General features: G+C 45.9%; 1 protein-coding gene across 10 annotated transcripts in view; it reads left to right on the forward strand.

Annotated features, from left to right (window-relative positions):
* NINL (ninein like) overlaps positions 1 to 24,471 on the forward strand; it is a 90,129-nt gene that overhangs the window by 19,672 nt on the left and 45,986 nt on the right. For 6 of the 10 annotated variants that reach the window (XM_088844320.1, XM_088844316.1, XM_088844321.1 and 3 more), the window contains exons 2-3: positions 17,098 to 17,385; positions 17,992 to 18,408. In XM_088844320.1, the coding sequence (XP_088700446.1) occupies positions 18,226 to 18,408 (183 nt within the window). In that variant the 5' untranslated portion in view covers positions 17,098 to 17,385; positions 17,992 to 18,225. Of the gene's footprint in view, positions 1 to 17,097; positions 17,386 to 17,969; positions 18,409 to 24,471 lie in introns of those variants that run through there. The other 4 variants (XM_088844317.1, XM_088844319.1, XM_088844318.1 and 1 more) reach the window with 4 other exon arrangements.

Raw genomic sequence — 24,471 nt, forward strand, 5'->3', positions numbered from 1 at the left:
GCGCGCGGAGGGCCCCGGGGCTCCTTCTAGATCTGGGTCTGGGGGCAGAGGTCGGGATGGCCGGGTCTCCCTGGCCGGCCGCCTGACCCGGCTGGGTGGTGCTCTGGAAGTTTGTACCCTTTGACCAGACTTCCAATTCCTCTCCCAGTACCCTTCTGCGTACCTCCAGTAACGACAAATCCGATCTCTTTTTCTGTGAACTTATTTTTAAAGTATAATTGACTACGGCACTCTGTTAGTTCCCCGATGCACAGCGTAGTGATTTGACATTTCTATACCTTTCAAAATGATCCGTAAATCTAGTTCCCATCTGTCACCATGAAAGGTATTGCTTTATTACTGACTATACTTCCCTGCATTATTATCGGCTGTATTGTTGATCATATTCTTAGTGTTCCATTTTAATCATTTTTATTGATGTTTTTCACCGTGTATCTCTGTATACCTCCTTTAGCGGTTGCTCTAGAGATGTATTCATACTTAGCTTTCCTGTCTGCTTGGAAATGAAACTGTGCCACCTCAAGGGGAACACAGAAGCCCCACCACCGCTGAGTGCCGATCTTCGTGCATCCCACGCTGCGGCAGTGTCGGCAAGTTGGCTTTCCGCTGTCACACACATATGCAGCATGTATGCATGCAGAATAGTCTTGGGACTTCCCTGGTGGTCCAGTGGCTAGGACTCTGTGCTCCCAGTGCTCGGGGCCTGGGTTTGGTCCCTGGTCAGGGAACTAGATCCCACATGCTGAAACTAAAGATCCCACTGGCTGTGATGAAGATGGAAGGTCCCAAGTGCCACAACTTGACCTGGCACAGCCACATAAATACGTAAAAGTAAGTATTTCTTACAAGTAAATAAGAAGTATAGAAAGTTGACTGCTTTGGCCAATTCTTAAAAGAAAAATTAGGGACTCCCTGGCTGTCCAGTGATTAAGACTAGGAGCTCCCACTGCAGTGGGCAAAGGTTCCACCCCTGGTCGGGGAACAAAGATCCCACACGTTGGATGGCACAGACCAAAAAACAGTAAGTCTCATATTTACATAGTTATTTGCCGTTTCTATTGCTCTTCTTTATTCCTGAAATTTGTTTCCCTCTGGTAATTATTCTCTTTGAATCTGAAGAATTTCCTTTAGCCTTTCTTTCAGAGTGGGTCTGCTATAGAGCTACCCTCTCGCTTTAGTGCAGATGGTACAGAATGTGAGGATTCAGCGTAGCGCTGCTGATCAGGGAGTGTCCAGGGTGCTAAATTGCCTTGTATGAGCGTCATGGTTAGTGTACTGGAATTGCCTGGTTTCAGTCACACGACATGAGCACCACACGGCAGACAGCTGCCCTGTCCTGTGCCAAACAGGACACTCATCCCGTCTGATAGCCAGCTTTGCTCCTTCTGACTCAGTGACCCACCTGTCTTCTTGAAATTTGTTTTCCCCTTCCCTTGTGATGGAGCAAAGTCCAGACGTCAACCATATGCTTCCACGGTCACCTGGTAACATGGGAGCCCTATGTGCCAGCTTTTCCAAAACCATCAGATATTTCTCTTTGATAGTACAGAATTAAATAGGAATTTAATAGAATTAAATGGAATTAAATAGGTTTCTTTCCCCACTCATTAAAGAAATTTCAGGCTTTAGAAGAAGGCAGGGGAATACTCGGAGATTTAGGGACCTCTTGAAATCATTTGAGGCCAGGCTGGCTTTTCAAAAATATTTAATATTTATTTATCTATTTGGTCATGTCGGGTCCTAGTTTCCACACGTGGGATCTTCATTGTGGACTCTCTAGTTGCAGCTTGTTGGTTTAGTTGCTCCATGGCATGTGGAATCTTAGTTCCCCAACCAGAAATCGAAGCTTTGTTCTCTGCATTGCAAGGCAGATCTTAACCACTGAACCGTCAGGGAAGCACCGGGCATATGTATGCAGACCAATATACACTACCTTCAGACATGCAGAAAGGTCACCTTCTCAGGAAGGCCTTCCCAATCTCCCTGTTTAAGGCTGTGAGTCGATGATGCCCCACCCCCTCCTGCTCTGTTTCTCTCATGTTACTTATCACCACTTACGACAGGGTTTGCTTATTTGCCAGGTTTGTCTGTTTTGTTAGTTGCAGTGTCCTAAGTGCCTAGAATGGTGCATGCTCAGTAAATATTTCTTTTTTTTTTTTTTTAACCTTGCTGCACGGCTTGTGGGATCTTAGTTCCCTGCCCAGAGATTGAACCCGGGCCCTCAGCAGTGAAAGCATGGAGTCCTAATCACTGAACTGCCAGGGAATTCCCTCAGTAAATATTTCTTGAATGAAAGAACACAGTTTCGCAACTTGCTTTTCTTCCTTTTTAAAAAGAAGTTGTCCCTGACATCCTCCCATGGTGTACATAACCACACCGGGCACCTCCTTCTTTTAATGTTCCCCCTGCCATCCTTGGGCTTCCCAGGTGGCACTGGTGGTAAAGAACCTGCTTGCCAAGGCAGGAAACTTAAGAGACCCAGCTTCGATCCCTGGGTTGGGAAGATCCCCTGGAGGAGGGAATGGCAACCTACTCCAGTATTATTGTCTGGAGAATCCCATGGACAGAGGAGCCTGGCAGGCTATAGTCCCTGGGGTCACAAAGAGTCGGAGACGACTGAAGTGACTTAGCACACATGCTCACTGCCATCCTAGCTTGGTCCCACAGCTACACGGTGCTGTTACTACCTGCAAGTGATTTGAGGGAAACGACATGCTCTGGGACCCTTGAGCTTTAGGATGGAGAAGCATGGGCCCCTGGCATGGCCTCTTCTGTGTGAAGGAGGGCTGTCTGATGTGCTGATGCCCCGGCACAAGCCTGTCCTTTCAGGTCATGTGCGGGTCATTATATGATAGTCCCTGGTGGCTCAAACAGTAAAGAATCCGCCTTCAGTGCAGGAGACCTGGGTTCAATCCCTGGGTTTGGAAGATCCCCTGGAGGAGGGCATGGCAACCCACTCCAGTATTCTTGCTTGGAGAATCCCCATGGACAGAGGAGCCTGGCGGGCTGCAGTCCGTGGGGTCACAGAGTCGGAGACAGCTGAGCAACTCAGCGCACACAGCATGTATGATAGTCCGTTCTGTTGAAGACGCTTGTACAGGTCTCACGAGTCAGAAGCTGGCAGGCAACTGCTGAAAAGCAACCGTGTTATGGAACCTAAGACCCTGGAGAGCATCACAAGGCGTTGGCAGTGAAACCACCTCCTGGGAAAAGCAGGAGGCTCCAGCTCGTGCCTCGCCTCTGCTGCTTGCTGATAGGAAATGAACAAGTGCCTGCCAGGTGCCACTGCTGTGTGATGAAACGGGGGTGCAGACCAGGTCCATTTCCTTTGCTGTGCTGTCTGCAGCACTCCAAACCCACCTACCTGGATGCTCCTCTCTATCTCTGACTGATGGCTTGTAATTAGCCCCCAGCACATTTCTGCAGGGGAGCGGGGCTTCTTGTCAAAACCACCTGGGTTCCAGGGAGTAGAGAATTACAACATCTAAGAGGAAAGAATACAGGGATTGTGTCTTGGGGAAAATGGGATGGTTTTGAATGAGTCTTCGTGTTTGGAAAGGGTGTTGAGAAGGGAAAAGGCATCTGTGCAAATTACTTTGGTCACCTTCTTTAAGAAGACCTGCTTGATGGTTCATCTAGTGGTTAAGAATCTGCCTATGACACAGGTTCCATCCCTGGTCCAGGAATATTCCACATGCTGCAGGGCAATGAAGCCTGTGTACTCCAACCTCTGAGCCTGTGCTCTAGAGCCTGCAAGCCACAGCGTCTGAAGCCCACGCATCCCAGAGCCAGTGCTGCACAGCCAGAGAAGCCCCCACAATGAGAAGCCTGCACACCACAACCAGAGTGGCCCCCACTTGCCACAGCCAGAGAAGGCTCATGTGCGGCAGCAGAGACCTGGCACATCCCAAAGTAAATACGTAAATAATAAAGAGTAAAGAAGATAATAGTAAGTCTTAAAGAAAGATTTGAGACCACTGAAAGATCCTTAGAGGTTCCAAGGAGACAAAAAATGATTATGAAATAAATGCTTAACCACTGCTTGTTATACTCAACATATTTTTAAATTAATTTTTATTAGAGTAGAGTTGCTTTGCAATCTTGCTTTAGTTTCTGCTGTACAGCAAAGTGGATCAGTTATGTGTATACATATATCCCCTCTTTTTTCGATTTCTTTTCCTACTTAAGTCACCACAGAGCATTGGATGGAGTTTGCTGAGCTATACAGTACGTTCTCATTAGATATCTCTTTCATACATCAGTAGTGTACATGTGTCAATCGTCAACATGTATTTTAGACAAGGTGGTTGATGGTATTGTGTACATTATTTATATCCCTCCCCCGCCCCCCCCCCCCCCGACTTTGGATCTACTTCTATTACCTGTTAAGAAACTGGTGTTAAAATTTCCATCTGTTTTCTAGCTTTGGTTCCTTCAGTTTTTGCTTTGTTTGTTTTGAGGCTCTGTTGTTAGGCATGTGGATATTTATGACATGGCTTCCTGCTGAATTATCACTATGAGAAGTCTATTCTATCTCTAGAAGTCTAGAGACTTCTTCAGTATTCTTATGTTTAAAGTATGCATGAGATGGGTTCTAGCCAGTTTCTTTTAAAAAAATTGCAGCTTTACTTAAGAAAATGACAGTTTTATTGAGATCCAATTCACATCCCATCAGTTCACCCATTTAATCTGTATAATTCAGTGGCTTTTAGTATATTCACAGGGTTGTGCAACCATGGCCACAACAACTTTCAGAACATTTTCATCATCTCCAAAGAATCCGACATTAGCAATCATTCCCCGTTTCATTTGGACACCCCACCCCCATTAGCCCAAGGTAACCACTAATTTATTTTCTGTCTCTATAGATTTGCCTCTTCTAGACATTTCATATACATGAAATCATACTATATGTGGTTTTTCTGACTGGCTTCTTTCACTTGGTATAATGTTCTCAAGGGTCCTAAGTGTTATAGCATGTCTCAGTATTTTATCCAACCATTTTTTCTGTTTTCTTCAAAAAAATTCATAGACTTTATTTTTTAGAGCACTTTAAGGTTCGCATTAAAATTGAATAGGCAGTGCAGAGAGTTCCCATATATTGGGTTAGCCAACAAGTTCGTTCATGTTTTTCTGTAGTATCTTGTGGAAAAACTGAAACAAATTTTTTAGCCAACCCGATACTTCTCCCACCCCATAGCTTCCACCACCACCATCCCTCACCATTGTGGTTATAGTTGACAACTCTACATTGATACCATGATCACCCAGAGTCCAGAGTTTACACTAGGGCTCACTCCCTGTTTTACCCCTTATGGGTTTGGGAAATGTATCATAACATGTTTGCACCTTTACAGTATCATGCAGAGAAGTTTCATTTCCTTAAATCCCCTGTGCTCTGTCTGTTCACCCATGCCCTGTCCCCATCCCTGGCAACCACTGATTTTTTTCTACTGTCTCAACAGTGTTTCTTTTTCCAGAATATCATATATTTGGGGTTATATACTATGTGGCCTTTTTAGATTGTCTTATTTCACTTAGTAATGTGCATTTAAAGTTCTTCCAAGTCTTTTCATGTTTTCCAGCTCATTTTTAAAAAGTGGTGGATAATATTCCGTTGTATGGATGTACTCCAATTTATCTCTTTTTTGGCCATGCTGTGTGGCATACTGGATCCCAGCCAGGGAGTGAACCCATGTCCCATGCATCGGGAGCATGGGGTCTGAAACACTGTACTGCCAGAGAAGTCCCTCTATTCATTTAACGGAGGATATTTTGGTTACTAACAAGTTTTGGCAATTATGAATTGAGCTGCTCTAAACATTTGTGTGCAGGTATTTTTGTGGACTTAACTTTTCATAATTTATTTGGAATTAATACTCTGCCACTTCCCATGTGATATAGAAATCCTGCAAATGTGACCCCCATCTCACCCATTTTGATAGTATAGATGTTATACATGTTGCATCTACATATCTCACAAATTTGACAAGACAGTGGTATTTTTTTTTTTTAACTTTAGTTGTATTTTTTCCAAGTTTACAACTTTTTTCTCTCATTTTAATCAGATATTTGGTGTTTTGGATTCTGTTTATTCCTTGCTAAAAATTTAAGTTTCCATCTGGCATAATTTCTCTTCAACTAAAGCATTTCTTTTAGCATTTCTTTTAGCACAGGGCTACTGGCATTTCTCTCAGTTTGTTTTTTTTTTTAATTGAAAGTGCGTTTGGGGACTTCCCTGGTGGTTCAGAGTCTGAAGCTCTGTGCTCCCAATTCAGGGGGCCTGGGTTCCATCCCTGGTCAGGGAACTACATCTCACATGTCACAGCTAAGAGTTCACATGCTGCTAAGAAGACAAGATCCCTTGAAGGATATTTTTGGTGTACAGAATTATAGTTGGACAGAGTTTTCTTTCTGTTGTTGTTTTTAAGCATGTTAAAGATGAAGTTACACCGTCCTCTGGAGCCCATTATTTCTGAAAAGTCAACAATCATTTTGAATTGTTGTGTCCTTATATGTGATGTGTTGTTTTTCTTTGGATGTTTTCAAGATTTTCTCCTTACGTTGCTTTTCATCAGTTTGGCTCTAATGTGCCTGGGTGTAGTTTTATTTACTTTTACGCTGAATGGGGTTTACTGAGTTTCTTGAATCTGTACATTTTTGTTTTTCACCAAATTGGGGATAATCTTTGCCGTTTGTTCTTCAGTCCGTTTTTCTGCCTAATTCCCTCTTCTCCTCCTAGGACGTATGCTAGGCTTTTGAAAATTATCTTTTTAATCCCTGAGGCAAATCTTTAAATAGTTTCCTTTTCTCTGTTCTTAAGATTGGATGATTTCTATTCATCTGTCTTCAAGTTCTCTGACTTTTTCCCTCTATCATATCCATTCTGCTATTAAGGCCCTTATTTGAATTTTGAAATTTCAGATATTATGGGTTTTTTTAGTTCTCAAATTTCCATTTGGCTGTTTTATTGTTTCTGTTTTTCTGCTGAGGTTTTCTATATGTTCATTCATTAGGGGAATCTTTTCTTTCACATCCTTGAGTATAATTTTGCTGGCAAAGGATTTTAAGGCAGCTAATTCCAACATCTCACTCATTTTGAGGTTAATCTCTGGTTTTGATTCCTCTTACTCTTTCCTGGTTCTTCATTTTTGTGAGTGATTTTGAACTACGTCCTGGGCATTGTGAAGGTGTATCATGGAGAAGGAAGTTTCTGTTATATTCCTCTGAAGAGTGTTCATTTGTGTTTGTTTGAGTAGGCAGTGCTATTGGATTCATGCTGAAAACTCTGCCTCTGGGCAGCAGCTCAAATCTCATTTCAGTTCTTTTATTCTTTTTTTTAAAAAGTACTTATTTATTTGGCTGTGTTGGTCTTAGTTGTGGCATGCAGGATCTTTCACTGTGGCACACACGCTAAGTTGCCCCATGGCATGTGGGATCTAGTTCCCCGACCAGGGATCGAACCCAAGTCCCCTGCATCGGAAGGAGGACTCTTAACTCCTGGACCACCAAGGAAGTCCATCGGTTCTTTTATTCGTGGCTGAGCTGCTTGGAGGCTGCTCCACACACGCATAGTCGGGTTGTCTGGTGAATTAGGTAGCATTTGCAGAATTTGGGGCTTTCTGTCTTTCCTTCTTTTTTTCAGGATTCCTCACTCATTTTTCAGTTGCTGTGGTTGCCCCAAACTCGGCAAGCTATCAAAACTGTTTTTTTCTATCAAAGTTTCAGCTGCTCCACCTGGTGTGTGAGTGAACTGGAACAAATTGGCCTTCTTGGGAACCAAACAACATTTGTATTCATCTCAGCCTGTGATTTTGACTTAGGATGTTGTGAGCAAGCTGAACTATTAATATTTGCAAGGCTGTAATAGCTTATGAAAGAATTAATTATAGAAATAAAAGCTGTACTAACTACCGTTAGCTTGGTGGATATGTTTAGCGTAGAATAGGCACCAATGACAAGAACATTAGGTTCTGGCGTGAAACATCCAGCCCTTCTCCACTGAGGCACACACGGTCGGGGTGCACAGCCTGTGTTTTTCTTTCAAAGATCGAGGTCTTATCCTGGCTTTCCTCATGACCCATGTTTTCGTGTGAACCCAGCTGGATTTACTTCAGGCCAGTTTGCACCGCCACTGAATCAGAGGGAAGTATCTTTGCCATGGGATGATTCTTTTTTTCCAAGTTGTCTCTAACTTGACTTCCCTGGTGGTACAGTGGATGAGAATCTGCCTGCCATTGCAGGGGACACAAGTTTGATTCCTGGTCTGGGAGGATCCCACATGCCGAGGGGCAACTAAGCCCGCAAGCTGTAGCTACTGAAACCCGTGAATCTAGAGCCTGTGCTCTGCAACTGGAGAAACCCTGCACTGCAGTGAAGAGTAGCCCCTGATTGTCATAAAAAGCCCCTGATTGCCATGCTGCGCGTGGCATCGAAAACCCAGCACAGCTATCGATTAGTTATATATAAAGTGTCTCTCATCGTAAAGGCAATGAGAAAGTACCTTCCCTGTTGTTGCCCACAGGCCACCGGTTAGGGACACAGATGCTCAGAGCAGTCAGGACACCTGTGGCCCGTCAGTGCACGGGCTCCCTTTAAAATGCCATTCCTCAAGCCTCAGATCACGCACGTCTTTTCCCAAAGTACTTCTGAGGCCAGTTTCTGGCGTAGGGATTTCCCAGGTGGTCTAGTGGCTAAGACTGAGCTTCCGATACAGGGGGCCCAGGTTCGATCCCTGGTCAGGGAACTAGATCCAACATGCCGCAACTAAAGATCCTGAGCACCGCAATGAAGACTGATGATCCCACGTGCCGCAATTAAGACCCAGCACAGCCAAATGAGTAATTTAAAAATAATAATAATTTTAAAAAGGACATTCTATCATAAATCAAGGATGGGAGATAACATCCGACAGCAAGAAGGCACAGCAGGTGCCCGAGGCCCGCATCCCCCCATGCAGAAGTGGGGAGCTGAGTCAGTGTGGGGCTGCCCTGTTTCAGGGGGCTCTTGTCAGAGGTGAAGGTGCTCATTCGCTGGGTCCCCAGGCTAACGGTGCCTCAGGGGGGCCCTTCCCAAACCTGCCGTCGAAGCTGTGAGGATCGACCAGAGAACTGGTTTGAATTCCTCTGTGCCTCCTTCCTTTTCCCAGGACCTGCTTGTGCCCTGTTCATCTCTCCTGGGCGTAGATCTTTCCAGGGAGGCCTCTTCCAGTCTTCTGAGGGGGCTTTGCAGGCTCGGCTGAGTAGACGCCAACACAAAGGCCGTGGCCGGGCATGGAGGCCTCCTGATTCCCACAGAAGACCGTGGACAGGCTCTCTTGGGTTGTGTCAACCCAGCTGGAATAAAACCTCTGGCTCCACTCAGTGTTTGATTAGTAGGGTAGAGGAGCAGTTGGCCTTACAAACCCAGAGGATTAGACGTTACATTTTGCATGTTACATATTCTTCTGGTAGACTTTTTACTTAAGTGGGAGAGGGAGAAAAGAAAAGGCTTAAGGGCAGTAGCTTTGTACATTCACTTTTCTGTGTCTGTTGGGCAGTCCCTTTTCTTTCTTTCTTCTTTTTAGACTCTTTTCTTTTGAGTAAATGTGATATGATCCAAAGAGTTTGGAAAAGAGAGACCAGTGCCCTCTGTTACATTATGCTGGATTGTTTATGAATATATGTTCTTTTCCACTGTTCTATCAGCTTTGATTCCATTTCTGATCCACATCATTTTCATCTTTGGCTACGTGTTTGTGGATGGTCACGTGTACGGTGAGCTGGGCTAGAGTCTTATAAATGCTGTTGTTTGTGTCCTGAGACTGTCCTGGCTTTCAACATTTTCCATGTAGGCACATTTTAAAAAACATTTCAGCGCGTTTAGGACACTGTGAAGTTGGTTGGAAAGAATGACACAAATGTAGTTGACCAGGCGACTCTGGAGCTCTGACGTGTCAGGGCATTTCCCTATTGCTGTTTAAGACAGGTCTGCTTGGCCACCGTGCACTGTGCTCCAGTACCTCTGGTTATGTAATTGGTTTGCTGCTAATGGTGCATAGTGTACTTCTGCCAACGTTTGCGTGGATGTCAAAGAACAATTCATGTTGCACAGAAAAAGAGAGGGAGAGAGAAAGGGAGACTGAGGAGATGTTGACCCAGACTCCGTGCATAGGCCAGAGGGAGACAGGAGACAGTGTTCCAGGGTTCTAGGTGTAACAAGTGTGGTCCCTGAGGCCTGTGCCCCTGAGACCTCATTCCCTGGACTCCTGCTCAGTGATGAATGGAGCCCAAAGATGTTGTGATGGACCTGAGAGAACCAGGATGTCAGAAGATGAAGGTGCCTTGGGCCGTGAGGTTTGGCCTCCTTGTTTGATGTCTCAGGAAGCCCAGGCTCCAAGAGCTGAAGCACTTTAACTGAGGCCTCACAGCTGCTTCACGACCAGGCCTACTAGCTGGGTCATCCCAAGAGTGGCAGCAGAACTCCTAAGGACCTTGTGCTTTGGACTTGAAAGGTCCTCTGTCCGATAAACTGTGGATGTCTCCGTCGTTGTATCTGGGGTCTTTCTTTGGTCCCACAGCTGAGCTACAGGGCTTGTTGACCTCCAGGTGCAGCCCAGCAGGTGGCCCTGGTCCAGTGTGACTGTGTCCTTGTAAGAAAAGGAGATTAGGATCCAGACACATACACAGAGGGATGCCCACGTGACGACACAGCAGGAAGGACAGACATCCCAGAGGAAACCAGCTCTGCCAGCACCTTGATCCTGGACCTCTAGCCTCCAGGACTGTGAGAAAATACATTTCTGTTGTTTTAAGTCACCCAATGTATAGTACCTTGTTGTTGTTGTTTTTTGTTGTTGTTGTTCGGCATTTATCTTCTGACTTTATTCTTTTGTTCATAGAAATTTTGACTTTTAAGCAAACTCCCCAAACTTCCCACTCTTTTAAGGATGATGCAGAAGCTGTATTTCCTTCTAGGTGTTTCGTAGATTACTTTTTTTTTTTGGTTAAAATTTCTGATTCTTCTGGAATTTGCTGAAAAGGATGAGGTGGGTATTTTTTTTTTTTTTTATGAGTAGTCAATTTTTTGGATAGCGTTTTCTTCCTGTTTTTTTGGGTCAGCGCTGAGTTTTCATTGCTGCTAGTGGGCTTTCTCTAGTTGTGGTGAGTGGGGGCTATGCTCTCTAGTTTCAGTGCTCAGGTTTCTCGCTGTGGTACCTTCTCTTGTTGCGGATTATGGGCTCTAGGGCATGCGGGCTCAGCAGTTGTGATGCATGGGCTTAGTTGCCCCGTGACATGTGGAATCTTCCTAGATGAGGAACCGAACCCATGTCCCCTGCAAGGAAGTCTCTTCTTCCGTCATGTTTATGAGATTGAGGTTGTTATGTAGCTCATTCCTTTCCATGGCTTTACAGTTTCCCAGAAGATGCCTCAAATTACTTATTTTTACTTTTGTTTGTTTGTTTTTGGCCACATGCCTTGCAGGACCCTAGTTCCTCAACCAGGGATTGAACCCATGGCCCCTGCAGTGGAAGTGCAGAGTCCTAACCACTGGACTACCAGGGAAGTCTCCACTTATATTTTTACTCTTGATGGGTGTTTGGATTGCTTCTAGTTTAGGGTACAATGAATAATGTTGCTTAAGAAAGCATGTCTTTTGGTGCACAAATCTATGGTTTCTATTGAGTTGGAACCTCGGTGTTGAGTTGCCATGTTGTAGGGTGGGTATGTGTTTCGCTTTGGAAGATAAAACTGAGCAGGTTTTTAGAGCTGTTGAGCCAGTTATACCCCTACTAACAAGTTCTGAGCATTTCAGTTGCTCCACGTCCTATCAAAACTTGATATGATCAGTCTTCACATTTTAGCCAGTGATGTGGTGTGCTAACAAAGCGTTCCCACTGTCCCCCAGAGTCCCACTTTGAAGCATTTTCCAATGACAGTGGTGTAAATAGTCCTCCCAGAGCAGATTTTAACCTACTAACTTGATGCCAATAAGACAGAGAATGGAGCTGTGAATAGTCCGCATGAGCAGGTGCAGCTGCCTGGGTTTAACCTCATTGGTACATCTTGAAAACCATCAAAGTCTAAGACAGGAGAAGAAGACAGTGGGGAACCCATGGGGGCTGCTCCTTGGTCACTGAGCTGTGTACACCGTGCATACAGTTATGAGCAGGGAGTTCCTTAAGGAAGCACCACACACTTGGAGTGGCAGGAGATGGTCCCTTCCCAGCCTGCCTTTGCGCCTGTCTGCTGCATCCACGTTCTTCAGCCTACTGAGGAAATCTGCCTCTGTGCTTAAGTGTACAATATCAGGTCTTCATGTGTGAAATGGGGTGATTGAATGGCACCCTTTGGGACCACCCTTTTCTGACTCTGATATTCTGTAACATTATTCTCAGATTGAGGGTCACAGGCAAAGCAGCTTATCCTTGGGAAATCTGGATTGAATAACAAGGTTACAGAAATCACTCATAAAACAGCCAATAAGAGTCCAAGTGAGGAAGACAGCAAGGGTGGACCGTGACTGCCAGACCTGCTCGGTGTTGAAAATTCAAGTTTATACTCATTGAGATAATGAGTTGTTACTTACTACATTGGTTTAATGTCCATCTGCTATAACAAATGTAGCTAGATGACAGATTTCTTTAAAAATTCATTGTGTCGAACTGCCATATGACCCTGCTGGGGATACACACTGAGGAAACCAGAACTGAAAGAGACACACGTACCCCTGTGTTCATTGCAGCGCCGTTTACAATAGCTCGGACATGGAAGTAACCTACATGAATGGACAGGGAAGTCGTGGTACATATACACAGTGGAATATTACTTAGCTATAAAAAGGAGCACATTAGAGTCAGTTCTAATGAGGCAGATGAAACTGGAGTCCATTATACAAAGTGAAGAAAGTCAGAGAAACAGCAATACAGTATACTAATGCACATATATGAAATTTAGAAAGACGGTAATGACGATCCTATATGCAAGGCAGCAAAAGAGACACAGATTAAACAACAGACTTTTGAACTATGTGGGAAAAGGTGAGGGTGGGATGATTTGAGAGAACAGCAATGAAACATGTGCATTACCATATGTAAAATAGATGACCAGATAAGTTTGCTGCATGAAGCAGGGCACTCAAAGCCAGTGCTCTGGGACAACCTAGCGGGATGGGGTGGGGAGGGAGGTGGGATTGGGGTTCAGGATGGGAGGACACATATGCACCCATGGCTGATTGATGTCTATGTATGGCAAAAACCACCACAATATTGTAAATCCTCCAATTAAAATAAATACTTTTTTGTAAAACCTCGAAAAAAGTCATCATGTTGAGGGAGATGGGGCAGCAATGTTTAAACTATGTAAAAGTTATTTTGGGGGTCTTTAGAATCAGAAGTCTGTTCTAGCAAATGCCCTTCCATTGTACTTGCTGTGGTACCTTCAGGAGGAAAATCTATCACTGCTTATTCCATGCAACTGCTGTTTAATATTTGGGTAGAAGTGCAGAGAGTTAAACTTAGAAAATTCTAGTATAGAATCTAGCAGTTAGGACTCTGTGCTTCCATTGCAGTGGTATCAGGTTCTGTCCCTGGTCAGGGACCTAAGATCTCACAAGCCGTGAAGTGCAGGCAAAAATAAATTAAGTGGACCATACTGCCTTAAATAAAAAAGAAATTCTACTGTAAAAAAGACTCCAGTATATGTGTGTCTTTGTATGCTCTGTAAGTTTTGGTTGAAATCTGGACATTCTGATTCTCCCACACCTCAGACATTAATGATTTTTATTAGTTGAGGACTACCGTTATCTTTGTGACTTTTCTAAGCTATTTTTGCAAAGTGTGTTCTGTTTTGTGCGTGGTGACTGAAGTTTCCATCCTGCTATGTCTGCAGTCAGTCAGTGACCTGACAAAGGTCTCCCCCGCAACGTCTTGCAGTTTGTCTTAGCCTTCGAGATGCTCTGAGGGCTTCCCTTGTGACTCAGTGATAAAGAACCCGCCTGCCAATGAAGGAGACACAGGTCCCCTGGGTCAGGAAGATCCCCTGGAGAGGGAAATGGAGACCCACTCTAGTATTCTTGCCAGTAAAATCCCATAGGCAGAAGAGCCTGGCAGACTACAGTCCATGGGGTCACAAAGAGTCGGACATGACTGAGTGACAAAACGGCAATAACAGAGATGCTCTGAGGGAAGCTATTGTAGCCCAAGGAAGCCGGCCCAAGGCCAGAATCTGCTCCAGGTCCTCAGTCACCAACAAAACACACAGTCCCAGATTTTGGGTGACATGGTCCAGATTGCCCGCTCTGGCTCCAGCCAAAGGACTCTGGGCCGCTGTCCTCATGGCTTTGGTCCCCATGGCATCGAGAGTAGTGACTGGCTCCTGCTCTCTTACAAAGATCAGCAGCCTGTTTTCATCACGTTGCTGTGTCTGATCTGGTTCTAGAGTTACAAATAGTTCCTTCCAGTCCCTCTTTATGGCTCAATTTTGCTCTGGTGGAGTTTCCTCCCCTGCCACTTTGCATGACGTCACCGTTCCCCACTGTTTCTCATTTAAATGTCTTTTTTTTTTTTTTTTCTGGCCTTGCTATGTGGCTTGCGCCCCCTGCATTAGGAGTCTTAGCCCCTGGACCACCAGGGAAGTCCCCCCCACAACTGTTTTTAATCATACATTGGTGATCTGTACCCTATCCGCTATGACACGAGGGATTCAAAGTTGTATTCCAGTTCTGTCATTTCTTTTACACTGTTACTGGCTATTTTTAGTAAAGAAGAGAAACTATTGCTTTCTTTATGGTAGAATTTTCTAGTAGAATCTAAGGTAGAAGCTGATACTGATACTGAGAGTAAGGTCTTCTGTATTTGCATACATACAGTGATGCACATAGAGAAGCTCATTTTTATATGTGGGACCTTAGGTGGATAACCTCATGTATATAACCAACTAATCACGTAGATGTTGTATAACCACTGGGCCTATGGCTATAATCCCAGGACGAATATAAGTACATGTGATTATAAAAATCTTTAGGGAGACTTCCCTGGTGGTCCAGTGGCTAAGACTCTGCTCCCAGGTGCCTGAGTTCGATCCCTGGTCAGGGAACTAGATCCCAAATGCTGCAATTAACAGTTCCCACGTGCCACAACTAATACCTGGTGCAGCATTTAAAAAAAAATCTTGAGGAAGCGCGAAGGTTTTGCCCAGTCTAAATGCCTGCTTTGTAGGAAGAGCAGAGACTACGTTAATCGCCAGTTAAACGATGCATCAGCCTATTTTTATATTGTTGGGATTGGAAAATCCCTTTGATACAAGTGATGGCCTCTCAAGCTTTATCACGGAGATAGGGCTGACCTTGGCAAAGTAAGTAAATAGTATACGTTTTGAAAAATAAGGAAAAAAATCCATGAAAACAGCTAATGCAGAGATTAATCCTTAAAGCTCAGAACTGCTGAAGTGTGAAGTTTGATTACCAATCCTGAGGCTATTTGACATGGTGCCCAGACCTGCTCTTCTGGAACCCAAGGCTGGGCTTCAGTACTTAGTCAGAGTTGTAACATCTTTCCAGATACAGAACATACCATCTAGAATGCGACCTCGGTGCTGCTTGTTCTGGGTCAGCATGCTTTTACAGGGTGGAAAACCTTGTTTTACAGGGTAGAGGACCTTGTTTGGAGTTGTTCTGGGTTGCGGTGCTCTGGTTCCACACAGCACACCCAGCTGCCTGTGAGAGGCCATAGTCCTTCTCCCAGTCTTGATACCCAGCAGGTTTCCAGGGCCATGGATTAAATTCCTTCATTGCTATGCATCAGTTAGATGCAAACCTACACCTTCCATTGTGGCCTCCAGAGGGCTGCATGGTCCTGCAGAGCACTGGTCAACCACGTTTGTTTCTTGACCGGTAATTCAGTTTCTTTGAGGGCAGGTTTTTCTCCCCAGGATGAAAACAGGGTTTTGCCTCACCTGATAGCAAGGTTTATGCTCCAATTTTAAAGTTTTATAGCATTCAAATTACTGAGAATCTACAGATTCCAACTTCAAAAGAATCAAAGCGCGATAAGACAAGGGCTCCTCTTTATCTGGAACATTGAATGTGGCTGGGCTTTCTGGCGGTTTCCATGTGCGGACCTTTATGTATTTGTAGAATCCAGAAAGGATTGAATAATTTAATTTGGGTGAAGAGAGAAACTGAAGAGGGCCTTGGACGTTCTATTATTTATAATGACCACTTGGCTGTGAGGCCTACACTTCACGGGTGAGTAGGCCTAGGTGCCAAGGGTGGGCAGTGCAGGACACCGGACCCTGCCTGAGGGTTCCCTCTGTCTCCCTCCCAGGGTCCTGCGTGGGGATTCTAGGGGACAGCGTTCTCTGCCCCCATACACAGGCTGGGGAGTTGGAACAGAATTGGGGTTAATATACTCCTGGCTCCCTGCTGGGAGGGACAGGGTAAAGCCCTTCTCCTCACCTTCTTGTTCTGTGTTTGGATTGATCCCTTTTTCCCATCAGGAGGGAGGGAGGGGAAACATTTCTGGAAATAGGATTTGAGCACCTGGGAACCTGGGGAGCCATGTGCAGGATGGTGATTCTGCTGTCATTCGTGGTGTGAAGAGCACAGTAGAAAAGATGTCATAGTTCCAAGGTGTTCAGAGTGTCCAGTGATTTGTCCAGCCGTTTTCTGGGACTCGCGAGTCCTGGGGAGGCCAGGGGCATCAGCGTGGTTGTGGTGCAGACCTGAGCCCCGGTGTATATCCCAGGTGGAGGCACCCTTTCAGTTTTTCCAAACCTTCCTGGCCCATCTCAGTGCTGAGGTTTGCCATGTTGAATCTTGGCTGAAAAATGACCCCCCATCCTGGGGCAGAAGGAAGGCTCCCATGACCAGAAGCAGCGACTCCTTTCTGCCAGTATTTTTCCCAGCGTTTTGAAAGCAGTATTGTGCTGTGCTTAAGTCACTTCAGTTGTGTCTGACTCTTTGTGACCCCTTGGACTGTATGTAGCATGCCAGGCTCCTCTGTCCATGGGGATTCTCCAGGCAAGAATGATGGAGTGGGTAGCCATTTCCTTCTCCAGGGGATCTCCTCAACCCAGGGATCCAATACGCATCTCATAATTATATCTCCTGCATTGGCAGGCGGGTTCTTTACCACTAGCGTCACCTGGGAAGCCTAAAGCGAGCATAAGGAGCCGGGCAGCGACACCCCACGAAGCGAGGAAGCAGGGAGGCGATCACCAGGAACCCAGCTGACCTTCCCGGCCTGCGGCGAGGACAGTTGATCGCCCACGCTCGGTCCCTTGAGGGGCGCAGCACGCCGTGGGGGCGTGGAGGGACGAGGAGGTGTCCCCCTTCACGGGTCCCCTCCCCGGCAGCCGGGGAGCAGGGCCAGGACACCAGCCGGTTTGGCCCTTATCTTGGGTGGAGGTAAGGAAGTGTCCTAGCTGAGGGCACCTGGAAGATCTTTTGTGCCTGACCTGTAGAATGCTGGTCTGAATCGCACCGCTGGTGTATGCCTGGAGGGCCGAAGACAAAGCACCTGCTCTTTTGGGTCAGGGTCTCAGTTTCCTAGGGATGAGGGAAAGGAGAGGGAAAGAAGTGTTTCTGAATGGCCAGGACTCAACTCTGACGGGCAAAGCTGGCATGACCAGGGTGGCAGTGGGCCAAGGGTGGGGGCCCTCGCCCCTGAATCAGCCTTTGAGTGGAACTGGGAGGGGGCTGCAGTCCAGCAAGCTCTCCCAGGATGGGGCTGGCCTGTCACTGCTCTTGAGAGGGCCTTCGGTGCCCTCTGACCTCCAGGCCCACACCTGGGTTCTGCCCAAGACTGGAATCCTAGGGCAGGAGTGGCAGGCATCCAGCAGGTCCTGTGTGTAAGTGCATAGAGAAAAAAATACAGTGACTATTTGCCAAAATAGTAATAATGATATTTTTTTAGGTGATGAAATTTCGGATGACTTTGGTCCTCTTTATACTTACCTGTTTTTTTTTTTTTTCTGATTATTCTATATCAGGTACTTTCTTTTTTTTAAACAGAACAAAGCAATTCTGATTTTTCAAGCCAGTAAAGGAGGATGGGTTCCCTGCGAACACGTTTCTAGCCTCACTGACTTCCTCCAGCCTCACATACCCTGAGAGGACCCTGGTGCCCACACCCCAGCTCCTACCCTGCCCTGGACCACACCGCCCGGCGCCTCGGGACAGTGCAGGGAGGCCAGGGTCAGTCCGACGGTGCGGCGTCTCCCTGTCCTGCACGCGGCCTGTGATGGGATGGACACAGAGGAGGAGGACCACTACGTTTCGCAACTTAAGGACATCTACAGCAGCTGTGACTCCACGGGGACAGGCCTCCTGGACCGGGAGGAGCTGACCCAGCTCTGCCTGAAGCTCCATCTGGAAAAACAGCTGCCTGTCCTTCTGCACACACTTCTCGGAAACAACCAGTTTGCCAGGGTGGGTACTGGACTTCATTTTCGCAGAGAAAAGCATGGAGAGCCTGTGGTGACAGCTGTGGGCATCTGAGAAACACCAGTTGACTAGAGATACTCATCAAAGGAAAGTTAGGAGGAAATGGGATGCTGTTTTTCCTTTTATGGAACTCCTGTGTTGTAGAAAGAGGTTTCTTGAGATTGCCCTTTTTTCAGCGTAGTAACTTCCAGAGATTTGTTTTTGTTCCGTTTTTCCAGAAAGATGTTTAACGGCTGATTTGTCCGGGGAGTGGAAGGTTGGTGTGGATGGTTCAAAAAACACAGGGTTCTGTGTAGCTCACGTGCTGGGTCATTCAGCAGCAGCTTCGAAGTACCTCGAAGGCAGATTGTCTCATAACATTGCCCAGCATGAATTTCGTCCAGCAGCTGGACAAAACATCACATATTGCTGTTGCAGGAACCAAGGATCCCTGCCTTCAGAGGTGCCCTCTGCGTGCATCTGTCCCAGATAGGAAGAAAAGTGTGCGCAGAGTTCTTTTCTCTAGGAAGTTCAAGGTAGCCTCAAAAGGTCATCTGGAGCCTGGACCACGTCTTGCTTTCCTGACAGGAACACTGAGAAGCTGCTTAGTGTTCCTGTTTCTTAAATGTGTCCAGATGTAAGATATTCATTCAGTGCTTTCAGTTAATGAAGTTTTTTAGGGGTTGCCCTCAGTCGTTGCTGTGTGTAGGCCTTCTCCAGCTGCAGCAAGTGGGGGCTGTTCTCCGCTCCTCACTGCAGGGACTTCCCTGTGGCAGAGGCCAGGCTCGAGGGTGCAGGCTCAGGAGTCGTGCTGGTTGGGCTTATCGCTCCGTAGCCTGAGGGGTCTGCCCAGACCAGGGATCAAACCCCATGTCCATTCCATTGGCAGGCGGATTCTTAACCACTAGACCACCAGGGAGGTACACATGTTCACTTTAAACACAGTGCCTGGGAATTCCCTAGTGGTCCAGTAATTAGGAATCTGGGCTTTCACTGCCAGGGGCCCGGGTTCAATCACTGGTTTGGAAATTAAGATCCCACAAACTGCAAAAAGAAACAGAAACAAAAAAGCAGTGCCCATAATTGTGTTGGTCATCTTGCCTTTGAAGGAAGAGTATTTTTCCCCCAACAGAACTCAATAAAACTGGTCTCATTTTGAATGAGAAAAAAAAAAAATCTATCCTGGAAAGATTCCTGAGTTGGTTCTTCAGTTCAGTCGCTTAGTCGTGTCTGACTCTTTGCGACCCCATGAATCACAACATGCCAGGCCTCCCTGTCCATCACCAACTCCCAGAGTTCACTCAAACTCATGTCCATTGAGTTGGTGCTGCCATCCACCATCTCATCCTCTGTCGTTCCCTTCTCCTCCTGCCCCCAATCCCTCCCAGCATCAGGGTCTTTTCCAGTGAGTCAGCTCTTCGCATGAGGTGGCCAAAGTATTGGAGTTTCAGCTTTAGCATCAGTCCTTCCAGTGAACACCCAGGACTGATGAATGGACTGGTTGGTTCTTGGGCAGAAACAAATGAAGAAGAACCTAAAACCCCTCCATGCTGGCCCCTGGGGAGCTTCTCTGTGAATCTGACTCCTGTTACTTCCCCCAGAACCCGTGTGGCCGGTGCTGTCAGCAGAGCTGCTTCTGCAGCGAGGAAGACTCTGCCTTACACACCCACCTCACCCAGCTCGGTCACTGTCCCCTCTACTGAGTTTTCTCTATAGACCTAAGACTCAGGTGTGGGAACTTCCCTCGTGGTCCAGTGGTTAAGACTCCGTGCTTCCACTGCAGGGGGAACTTGTTGCATCCCTGGCTGGTGAACTAAGATGCCACATGCCATTCGTGGTGTGGCCAGAAAAAAAATCGGGTGTGATTTTGATCATTCATGTCCTAGCCCCTCTGGATATCACCTGGAATTGTATTTGAGGGCTAGGTGAGCAAAAGGCACATTTGTGAAAACCAACACTGGTTAAAACAGCTTAAACAGGATATCTGGTTTCCTTGATGTTTTTTATCCTGGCCCTTCCTCCTTCTGTGAGGTGTGATGGGAGAGGACACAGAAACACAGTCAAATGATATCAGATAAAACAGCAGCACACTCAGCCATCAGATTCCCTCCTGGTTTTGTTTTTTTTTTTTTTGGTAACACTACACAGCTTGTGGGATCTTAGTTCCCCAGCCAGGGATTGAACCTGGGCTCTTGGCTGTGAGAGTGCAGAGTCCTAACCACTGAACCACCACACAATTCTCAAACCCCCTCCTGTTTGATGGCTCAGAAGAAAGCTGGTGAGTATTATCAAAGACACAAAAGAAATCTGAAATTGGATCAAACAAAATGGCCATTTCATTCTGCTCCCATGTAGTCAACAAGTTTTTTTTTTTTTTTAAATATTTATTTATTTAGCTGCACCAGTCTTCCCTGCGACGTGTGGCATCTTTAGTTGGGGCATTCGAACTCTTAGCCGCGGCACGTGGGATCTAGTTCCCTGACCAGCAGTGGAGCTGGGTCCCCTGCATCGGGAGCTTGGAGTCTTAGCCACTGGGCTACCAGGGAAGTCCCTCAATAAGTAGTTTTGAGCACTTATTATGTGCTAGGCAACATCTAGAAGCTTGGGATGTAAAATGAAAGCAATACAATATCTCTGTGAAATGAAAGCTATGCAAGAATATTCTTTCTAGTATTGATCCACATGGCAAAAGTCTGGACACAGCCTTTTCAATATAAGATTAGTTAAGGTCCATATAGTCAAAGCAGTGGTTTTTCCAGCAGACATGTATGGATGTGAGAGTTGGATCATAAAGAATGCTGAGTGCCAAAGAATTGATGCTTTTGAGTTGTGCTGGAGAAGATTTTTGAGTCAGAAGGAGATCAAACCAGTCAATCCTAAAGGAAATCATCCTGGAGTATTGATTGGAAGGACTGATGGCTGAAGCTGAAGCTCCAATACTCTGGCCACTGATGGGAAGAGCCAACTCATTGGAAGAGGCTCCGATGCTGGGTAAGGGTGGGGAGGAGAAGCGGACAACAGAGAATGAGATGGTTAGATGTCATCACCGACATGACATGAACTAGGGCAAACTCTGGGAGATGGTGAGGGACAGGGGAAGCCTGGTGTGTTGCAGTCCATGGGGTCGCAAAAAGTTGGATATGACTTGTGGCTGAACAACAATAAATTAATAGATCCACCTGATTGAAATTGATGCATCATCCTAAAAAAGAGAGAAGAGGCTTCAGACATTATCCTATGAGCAGTTTAGCAAATTCACGCCCATCTTCCAGTGAGGGCTAGTAGAATGGTAAGCCCATACAGCACAAGGAAGAGTAGCCCCCACTGGCCACAAATAGAGAAAGCGTGCATGCAGCAACGAAGACCCAGCACAGCCAAAAATAAAGAAAAAGGTTTTTTTTTTTTTTAAAGAAGAAAGGTGAGAGAATGTCTCCTTGAGAAGGTGATCTGCTCAGTTTTGAAAGGACATGGAGGCCAACACATCCAATAGACATTTGTTGAGTATTTACAATGTGTCAGGCGTGAGACCACTTGCTAGCTGGGAGCCAGAAGGTAAACACACATGTTAGTAGTCCACCTCCAAGCCTGACGCATGTGTTACCCAGGCAGAGGTGTTCCACAGGCCGCAGCTGCATTCAGTGCTCAGAGGCTGCACTAGAAACGTGCTCATTCACGTCCTGTGCCAGTTGTGGGAAGCATGGTTGGACCTACAGCCCCGGGCCTGCTTTCCTGGCACATACCGGTGACATTTTCACCGACAAGGATCTCTTGCGCTGATTTCTTTCTGTGTGCCGCTCAGTGAACATCCATTCCAAGCATACCTGGGCCCCCAGCATCCTGCGTCCCTCCTCAGGTGCCCCTGTGGTCCCTCTGGCTCCAACAGTTACCACTATGTTGATGAGAACAGCATAGGTTTCTTTGCCTGTTTCTGCACTTCATGCAGGTGGATATATACAGCACATGCTCAGTGCATACTCTGGTTCTTTCACTCAGAACTGTGTCTGCAGTCTGCATTCAGATAGTGTAGGTCAGTGTCAATCTTTTGTCTCTGTCAGTGTTTACTTTCCCCTGTTGTCATCTTTCATTGTCTGACTGAATCACAGTTTCTTTACCCGTTTTCTTTACGTACATCTGGGTCATTTCCAATATTCTTTTAATAAGTTATGTCTTTGCTGAAAAAAGAATCAAAGTGAAATTAAAACATTTCAGACATCAGACTAAAAGAGCTTCAGTTCAGTTCAGTTCAGTCGCTCAGTCGTGTCCGACTCTTTGCGAGCCCATGAATCACAGCACGCCAGGCCTCCGTGTCCATCACCAACTCCCGGAGTTCACTCAAACTCGTGTCCCTCGAGTCGGTGATGCCATCCAGCCATCTCACTCTCTGTTGTCCCCTTCTCCTCCTGCCCGCAGTCCTTCCCAGCATCAGACTCTTTTCCAGTGAGTCAACTCATCGCATGAGGTGGCCAAAGTATTGGAGTTTCAGCTTTAGCATCAGTCCTTCCAATGAACACCCAGGATCGATCTCCTTTAGAATGGACTGGTTGGATCTCCTTGCAGTCCAAGGGACTCTCAAGAGTCTTCTCCAGCACCACAGTTCAAAAGCATCAATTCTTCGGCGCTCAGCTTTCTTCACAGTCCAACTCTCACATCCATACATGACCACAGGAAAAACCATAGCCTTGACTAGACGGACCTTTGTCGGCAAAGTAATGTCTCTGCGTTTTAATACGCTCTCTAGGTTGGTCATCGGAGAAGGCAATGGCAAGCCACTCCAGTACTGTTGCCTAGAAAATCCCATGGATGGAGGAGCCTGGTAGGCTGCAGTCTGTGGGATCGCTAAGGGTCGGACATGACTGAACGACTTCACTTTCACATTTCACTTTCACACATTGGAGAAGGAAATGGCAACCCACTCCAGTGTTCTTGCCTGGAGAATCCCAGGGACAGGGGAGCCTGGTGGGCTTCTGTCTAAGGGGTCACACAGAGTTGGACACGACTGAAGTGACTCAGCAGCAGTAGCAGGTTGGTCATAACTTTCCTTCCAAGGAGTAAGCGTCTTTTAATTTCTGGGCTGCACTCAGCATCTGCAGTGATTTTGGAGCCCCCCAAAATAAAGTCTGACACTGTTTCCACTGCTTCCCCATCTATTTCCCATGAAGTAATGGGACCAAATGCCATGATCTTTGTCTTCTGAATGTTGAGCTTCAAGGCAACCTTTTCACTCTCCTCTTTCACTTTCATCAAGAGGCTTTTGGGTTCCTCTTCACTTTCTGCCATAAGGGTGGTGTCATCTGCATATCTGAGACTATTGATATTTCTCCAGGCAATCTTGATTCCAGCTTGTGCTTCTTCCAGCCCAGCGTTCCTCATGATGTACTCTGCATATAAGTTAAATAAGCAGGGTGACAATATACAGCCTTGACGTACTCAAGAGCTTAGCACCAGCATTCTTAAGAAAAACGTAAGTCTCAAAGATCTATCTCAAATAGATGGAAAATTATCCCAGGCAGAAGATCAGAAATGAAGGAAGAAATGAAAAACGAAGAGGCAAATATTTGAATAATTCTAAATGAACATTGGCTATATAAATGATAACCAAGGCACAAAGTATCAGACAGGCTTTGTGTTGTGCTTGAAGAGGGTAAAACTGGTTGATGTGAAACTTTTAAGCTCCATAAGAAAGCTAGTCTCTAGGGTAAAAAGCATTACTGAACTGAAGAGGGTCAGCATTGTATAGTGACAAAAGATTCAGTTTACCAAGAGGATATAAATGTATATTCTGTGACCCAGCAATCCTTTTCTCAGGAACGTATACTCCAGAGAAACTCTTAGGACATATGTGAGACTGTTCATAGCTTTTTTTCCCCCCAGTGTAGGGGTGGGGGATTTAATCAGGAAAGGAACCTTGGTGGATGACTAGCCTAGGTGCTGGCATGTTCTTTCTTGGTGGTTAGTGAAGGCATGGATATTTCTTTATGTGTTAATGTTTGTGGTCATCAGACACCTCTTTTCTGCACTGTTTTCTACTATGTTATCTAATTTCCTTTTATGGAGTTGTTAATAGTGTTT

The sequence above is a fragment of the Moschus berezovskii genome, chromosome 15, assembly GCF_049115385.1.
Source record: "Moschus berezovskii isolate FMDL1 chromosome 15, NW_MosBer_1.0, whole genome shotgun sequence".
Classification (NCBI taxonomy): Eukaryota; Metazoa; Chordata; class Mammalia; order Artiodactyla; family Moschidae; genus Moschus; species Moschus berezovskii.